At 36.1% G+C, this 8,312-nt stretch overlaps 1 protein-coding gene across 1 annotated transcript; it reads right to left on the reverse strand.

The window, feature by feature from the left end:
• Positions 1-341: 341 nt before the first annotated feature.
• LOC110786481 (uncharacterized) lies at positions 342-3,234 on the reverse strand. Its single transcript, XM_021991037.2, has one exon. It carries the CDS (start codon positions 2,777-2,779, stop codon positions 344-346), a length of 2,436 nt encoding a protein of 811 aa, XP_021846729.2. The 5' UTR covers positions 2,780-3,234; the 3' UTR covers positions 342-343.
• Between the last annotated feature and the right edge of the window lie 5,078 nt (positions 3,235-8,312).

Raw genomic sequence — 8,312 nt, forward strand, 5'->3', positions numbered from 1 at the left:
ACTGCAAAAACAATAGCCAAAAGCTCTTTTTCATACACAGACAATTTCTGCCATTTAGGTCCAAGGGTTCTGCTAATATAGGCCAGAGGGTGATTCTCTTGCACTAGCACAGCTCCAATTCCAGCTTTAGATGCATCAGTTTCTACAACAAAACTCTTAGAAAAATCTGGTACAGCCAACACAGGAGCAGTGACTAGAGCTTGCTTCAGAGATTTAAAAGCAGAATGAGCCACATCAGTCCATTCAAAAGCACCCTTTTTCAATAGATCAGTTAAGGGTTTACTAATCAGAGAATAGTGCTTGACAAATTTCCTGTAATATCCTGCCAACCCAAGGAAACTTCTTAATTCTTTGACTGTTTGAGGCACAGGCCAACTCTCAACTGCAGCAATCTTACTTGGATCTGTTTCCACTCCCTTGGCAGAAATAAGTGACCCAAATACTCTACCTTGTCTATAGCAAAGCTACATTTGCTAGCTTTAGCAAACATCTTATGCAACCTCATTAATTCAAAGACCTGCTTCAAATGTCTCCAGTGTTCAGCTTGAGTTTTACTGTAAACTAAGATATCATCAAAGAAAACCAATACACACTTTCTCAACAAAGGTTTAAACACACTGTACATCCAACTTTGGAAGGAAGCTGGTGCATTAGTTAAGCCAAATGGCATTACCAAGAACTCAAAGTGCCCTGAGTGTGTTTTGAAAGCTGTTTTGTAAACATCTTGATCATGCACCCTTAACTGATGATATCCAGCTCTTAAATCCAACTTACTGAACACAGTTGCACTTGCCAGTTCATCAATAAGCTCATCTATGACTGGTATTGGGAATTTGTTCTTAATAGTCTTATTATTCAACTCTCTATAGTCCACACAGAGCCTCCATGTACCATCTTTCTTGCCTACCAAAACCACAGGAGAAGCAAAAGGGCTAGAACTGTTCTGGATTACTCCCCTTTCCAGCATATCTTGAATCAACTGCTCTATAACATCTCTTTGCTTAAGTGGATACCTGTATGGTCGAATGTTAACTGGTCTAGCATTTGGCTCCAGTGGAATAGTGTGATCAAACACACCCCTATGAGGTGGCAACTCATCTGGATCAGCAAAAATATCTTTAAATTGCTCTTTCAACTTTTCTAATGAACTAGAATCCTGCTGCTGCTGTAAACTAGCTTTAGGTGCAACAGATACAAAATCAACCTCTCTCACTTGTAGTATGCATAATTGTACTGCACTACTGAACAATTTTGCAGAAGGTGCTCCTTCTACAACCTTCACTTTCTGTGGATGGATGCCCCTTAAGACAAACTGACAGTCACCAAGTCTGAATTCCATTAGTAATGCTTTGAAATCCCAACAAATGGATCCTAAAGTGGCTAACCATTGCACTCCTAACACCATGTCACAACCCCCTAAAGTAATCAACATCACGTCTGCAGTGAACACTTTGCCTTGCATTTCCCAAGTAAAACCCTTACACACATGTTGGCAGGCTAAGTGGTTGCCATCAGCAACTGTAACTGCTTGGGATGGTATGGACTCAATCATGCATCCCATTTTCTTGGCCAAATCAAGGTCTAAGAAATTGTGTGTACTACCTGAGTCAATTAAAACATGAAACACCTTACTCTGCCTGTGTCCCTTAACTCTCATAGTCTGAAAATTCTGGTTACCAGACAATGCATTGAGTGAAAGAATTGGTTCTGTTACTCCTGTATCATCCAAATAATCTTGCTCTTCTTCACTAGTGTCTGAGCTCTTGTCTTCATTACTACTGGATATTTCCACAGTGAACAGCTGTGGTTCTTTGAACTGACACTTATGAGACCTATCATAAGGTGCATCACAGTAGTAGCAAAGACCCTTAGCTATTTTGTCAGCCCTCACATCTGCTGGAATATGTCTAGAGTTCTTAACATATCTTGGGTTATATTTGGTTAGTGAAGTTGGCTTTGTGTTTGGGGTGGGTAACAAAGCAGGTAGGCTGGAATTTGTGGGTTTATTTGTGTTTAGGGGAATAGCTTGTATAGCTTTCTGGGAAGAATAGGTTGATCTAGGGGTATACAATTTCTGTGAGAGAGCTGTAGTTTGCTCTTCCTGCAATCTGGCAAATTCTACTGCTTCAGCAATAGTAGTGGGCTTAAATGCTTTGACAAAAGGTTTGACTGTAGCATTCAGACCTCCAATGAAGCTTTCTAACACAAAATCCTCAGGCAAGTCATGATGTACATTCAACACATCAGATTTCAAATCTTCAAAACTATCCAAATATGCTTCTATTGTATCAGTCTGTTGTAGCTTGTTAAATTGTTCAACAGTGTTGGATCCTCTTACATCCTTAAACCTAGCAGATAAATCAAGACAAAATTCTCCCCAATCCACATTTCTTTTCATAGAAAGGTAGCTGGTGACCCATTTTTCAGCTTTGTCTACCATATTCAGAGAAGCTAAGTCTACTTTGTGCTCATCACTAACATTGCACAAACTAAAGTATCTACTGCATTTCTTGATCCACACTCTACTGTTGGTACCATCAAATTTTGGAAATGAAAGTTTAGGATTATAACCAAAAGTTTTAGCAGAATTACCCTCTCTTGTAGTTTGATGTCTGTTGGTGTCAGCACTGGAATCCTTCATTTGATTCTTCATTTCCAGCAACACTGTCATCAAGCCATCAATCTTCTTTGATTGATCTTCGAGTTGAACAGACTGGTTCTCCACCCTCTGAGCTTGTTCAAGCAATTTTTCCTCTAACTGTTTCAAGTGTTCCTCCATTACCCTTCTTGTTGCTGGAGCCAGGTTTCCTAATTCTTTAAACCCAATTTTGATTTCAAGAACTGCAGATTTCCGGGATCGATCTTGAAGATTACTGAAGTTGTTTCAAATTGATCGAGTAATCAACTTGCTCTGATACCAATGATGCAGGATACTCAGATCACTGCCATTGATCTTCCATTTGAAGATCGGATAGGGTAGAATAGATCGAATAAGAAGAAGAAGAGAAGTACAGAAGAAGAAGAAGACAGAATTAGGAGAAGTTTAGGGAGAGAATGAGAATGAGATTGTAATATTATTCATTAAGTGTTGTAATGATCCAAAACATACATTTATACTATTGCTAGCTTGAGAATGAAGCAGTTGTTACAACTGAATTCAGTTACAGAATTTGGCGCCATTTGTAACTGATTCTCAACAGAAAGTCAAAGAGTTGACTTTCCCTTATTAGCTCAAAACAGTAAACTTCCCTTAACAGTATATCATGTAAAAAAACCCAGAGGAAGTATATATTTAAAACTAGCCACAACATCAATTGCCAATGTTTGGGGAAAAGTGCTGCACAGTACTTGTCTTTGAGTTATGATTTGTCTCTCTCTATATATAACTCGATAACATAGTTAATTCACTATCTTGAATACGGAGTAACTATTTTAATTGGAATAAAAAAAAATAACTCTATAAGAAATTGTTCCATTAACCAATGCGGATCTTATGTATGGCTGGGGTGGGCCTGGCCCTCCTGCCGAAATTTTTTATAATGTAATTTTAGTTACGGCCCCCCCTAAAATTTGTATATAATTATATAATTACATAGTATATTGCTTAATTTTTTTCTACCGGCCCCCCTCATAAAACCGTTCAAGGTCCGCCACTGCCATTAACGACGGGAAATTTCGTCGCTAAAGGTCAATTGTGATTGAATTTCCTGTTGCGATTCTGTCATAAAAGGGGTCGTCATTGATGGAAAATCTCATCGTTACTCCGTCGTAAAACGCATTTGTGATAGTTGTTATCGTCTTTATTTAGTTGTTAACCCCGATGTAAAAAGCATTTGCGATGTAATTTTTGACTCGTCATTTTAGTAGTGAAAAAAGTAATAGAACATTCAATGATCGATTTTACGGGAAAGTGTGAAACTATATATTCGAAAATAAATTTCATTTCGATATAGAAATGTGAATGAGATAATGAAATATAGATACGTTTAGGGGGAAAAAAGGTTGACTTGCTGAATTATGTTTGTAACTTTGCATACATAGACACATACTTGGAGGCAATGAGGCATGAACAAGAATATTACGTACAATTCAAGTTTGTCCTTTCAGCTCGTTCCTCTTGAATATCCTCTCTTGTTTGGTGAATTTCCATGGTGTTCAGTTCCAATAACAATGACTGACTAGTGACTAATACCCTGGCCTCTCGGATAGCCAATTATTTTTTTACGTTAACATTAGAATTCCAACCCTAAACTAGTTGGTTAAACTTAAGAGACCAAGTGAGCAACCAGTATAACAGAACCAACTTGTTTGTGTAAATTGTGTTTATATACGATGAGTTGTTGTGGAATACATGTTTTTTGAGATATGAAACACACATCACGTGCATCTTAATCATGTTATCAATTGTAGCTTAGGGGTGCTGAATTGAACCCTAATTTCTTAATTGCAATGTTAAATATGGATTTTGAGTTGCAATAATCATTCTTTTAAAACACATGTGATGTTTGTTGGAACTTGACACCGTGGGGAAACTATATAATTAATTAGGGATAACTAGATAAGATTCCTTCATACAGATTTTTCAAACAAAATAATTCAACATTTATGTTTTGTTTGTTTTGGGAAAAAATAAACGACAACTTTTGTGTAAGACTGCCTTATCAGAAATATCATTTTGATTGTTTAACTAATTGGTTCTATTGGTTAACTAATTATTTTCATCGGAAATTTCATGAAATGCCCTCGAGTTTTGCCATAATTCACCAAACGCCCATCAAGTTTCAATAATTCATAAAATACCCCTCACAATTCGTACAAATACCCAACATACCCTTACTAATAACGGGCCGTTAGTCCGCCGTTAGCCAAGTTTCCAATTCACCCAAATGCCCCTATTCTGAAACTTATTTCACCAAATGCCCCTAGTAGGAAACTTATTTTACCAAATGCCCCAAATTTAAATATAGCTATTCTGATGTTCCGACAGCTAGTTTTTGTGTTTGAAAAGTGGTTCTTGGTCATGGTTGGCTATAAAAACCCCTTTGCTGAATGGTTCTTGTATTTTAGATGTTATTTTACTTTACTTTGCTAATTTTATAAGATTTGTGTCATGAGTTTTCTTTCAAAATCATCTTCCACACCCAATGAGTCCACATATATTAGGGTACCTAACAAATTTTGTTATTGTAGTAGGAATGGAGGTTGAAGTGGTGTTCCACAAGCTCTTCTGGATAGCTGCTAATGCTTTTTGGGGTAGTTTTTTGCACATCTGTTTTGATCTTGCACATATTCATTGAGTAGAAAATAACATTAAATGTAGTTGGTGCAAAGATGTTTTGTAAGTGAAGCTAAAAACAGAAATGCTTCCCAGTTTGGTATTTTGTGCAGATTATGCAACATCAATTATTTATGAAATGTGAATTTGTTTCTCATTACTTGTGTTTACTTCATGATTACAAACAGTAAAATTACAAACATCAATATCCCCATTTGTATTACAACTTTGACTAATTTTTGTTGTTGTTTTAGCTTCTTCTTCATTTGCTTCAATTCTTCTTGCATCTTACTGTTTCGCCTGTTTTCAATACTTTCTCCTTCGCCTAAGCTTCCCCCGCATTGTCCTTCGTGTTGTTGCCCCTTGTTTTTTTGCTCAACTACTCCCTTTCACCATCTCAGATTGTTTCAAGGATCACACTTGTAGTACAACCTTTGTGGATTGAGTGTTGTATCAAAGCTTCGAATGACAAATTTCCTACCACAATAACAAAAATTGGTAGGTACTCTAGTATATGTGGACTCATTGGGTTTGGATGATGATTTTGAAAGAAAACTCATGACAAAAATCTTATGAAATTAGCAATGCAAATCAAAATAACATCTAAATTACAAGAACCATTCAGCAAAGGGGCTTTTATAGTCAACCGTGACCAACAGCTACCTTTCAAACACAAAAACTAGTCGCTGAAACATCAAAATAGCTATACATAAGTTTGGGGCATTTGGTGAAATAAGTTTCACAATAGGGGCATTTGGTGAAATAAGTTTCAGAATAGGGGCATTTGGGTGAATAGAAAATTTGGCTAACGGCAGACTAACGGTCCGTTATTAGTAAGGGTATGTTGGGTATTTGTACGAATTGTGAGGGGTATTTTATGAATTATTGAAACTTGATGGGCGTTTGGTGAATTATGGAAAAACTCGAGGGCATTTCATGAAATATCCGTATTTTCATTGTTTAATTAATTTGTTTCAGTGTTCAACTAATTAGTTCAAGTGTTTTAACTAATTGATTTCATTACTTAATTTATATGACATCAAGGTGGTCTTTTGTGTAAAACCGCCGTATATAAAAGTTTGTGAAAAATAAATTAGCAACGCCTTTTATATTCAACGTACCTAAAAAAATGGTATAGAATATTTTGAGCATGTTCAAGAATCTTTAGAATGGACTAATGGAGTAAATTGTAAGAAGTTCCGAAGTACCGAATGTACGGAACATATGTTCTTCACAAGTTCACATAACATCGATCCCTCATTTTTTCCCAAAAGCTCCAAGAGCTTAAGCAACTTCATACCTTAAGCACTACTACAAAAATGTCCAAAGAGATCTCTAAAAACAGATCCCTTAGAGTAGTTAACGGGTCTCTTTGATTAAAAGGACCTCATATAACAAATAACAGGTCTCTTATACTAACATAGACCCACTTACTAGACAATGAAAGATAAAAAAGAGACCCGTTGACATTGATGAGAGGTCTTTGGTGTCGGGGGGGTCCACTGAGGGAAAAAGAAGAGACCCGTTATCTCTGTAACGGGTCTGTTCCTAATTCAATTAAAATTAATACGCAAGACAGAACTTGGAATCAAAACCCCTAAATCTTCCTTCCTTCCTTGTACCAGCGAAAACCAAGCCCCCTCCCCCATTTTTAGATCTAATCAAATTCGCAATGAATTCTATCATTCCCAAATTCGCATCCCTTTTCCCTCAATCAAAAACCCACAAATATATCTTTCTACAGCTCACCGATTTCTTCAGCTCATCGGAGTTGAATAACAAACCCTAATTTCCGAAATTTGAATTTCTGTTTTTGAGCTTCAATTGTTTCAAATGCCAATGTCGTCATTGAAAGATGTATCAGCGTTGAAGGTTTTGTATGGGGAGTCAAGTCGCATAGCTCAAATAGAAGCTAACAGAACAAGGGATGAATCGCAAGCTAAAAGAAAAGTTTAAGAAATTTTTGGTAACGAATCTATAAATCTATTTATCTCTCTTTACATTTTCAGTTGTTTTGGTGATTTGGTGTTTTACTTTTAATTGAATTTCGTTTTTTGGATTTGGTGTTGTACTTTTAGTTGAATGTTTGAGTAATTGCAAAGTTTTTTCTGTGAAAATTACCCTGCACTTTGGAAATATTTCTTCCACAAATTTGTATGATTTCTGTGAATTTTTTGAATATTAGATTTTTCTAACAAATTTGGTACTATAGGTCTTGTTTCTCTTCCTCTAAATCCTTTGAAAACTGTAAATTATTATGCAGGGGGGTTGAGGTTTTATCATGAGTCTTGAAAATTAAATCTTACCCTTGATTTATTTCGTGAATGATATTGATATTATAGATGTTCTTTAGAAGGTGCTTTGATTATCTGAATAGATATGATAGGTTGTGATTGTAACTTTTGACATATCAAGTTGACAGGACACTAGTCTATCTTCACTAACCATCTAAACTGGTTGTCTGTAGAAATTAACTCTAGCTTATTTAAGTTGTTAACTTGATTTTCTAATTTCCTGATGATTAGAGTGCTTGGTTGCTCGACCTGGATAGATGATGTTGGGTTTTCCTATGGTCATTGCAGATTGTGCCGTAAGCAAAACTTCTGCTAACATTCTCAACTTTGAGTCTATTTTAAACTTGGTAAACTTAGTAACATATTGTCATATTGTTGTATGTCTTAAATTCTGGTATATATGGCGGAATTTACTCGGAAAGATTTTCGAGGAGGGCAAATTCGACGTCGTAACTAATGTATAGTCTATAAGCAACTTCTTGTGCATATATTGTCTTGTGAAATTGAGATAAGACATTTTAATTAAGATAATCATGGGCAGAACTAGGCTATTGAGTCCTTTTTTTTTGTCGAACATGTTGCTCCAAAAAGAGGGATCTACCTACATCTCACAAATATTCATCATATTTGAGATCAAGCACTGTGTGGTTGTTGAGAACTAAGTAGAGTGAACCTTTTATTTCTCGCTTAATTTCTTTCATGTGCAAAGTAGTTTTGCTGATTCTTTAGAAGCTCAAGTCTTT

Source organism: Spinacia oleracea, chromosome 6 (genome assembly GCF_020520425.1).
Source record: "Spinacia oleracea cultivar Varoflay chromosome 6, BTI_SOV_V1, whole genome shotgun sequence".
Taxonomy (NCBI): domain Eukaryota; kingdom Viridiplantae; phylum Streptophyta; class Magnoliopsida; order Caryophyllales; family Amaranthaceae; genus Spinacia; species Spinacia oleracea.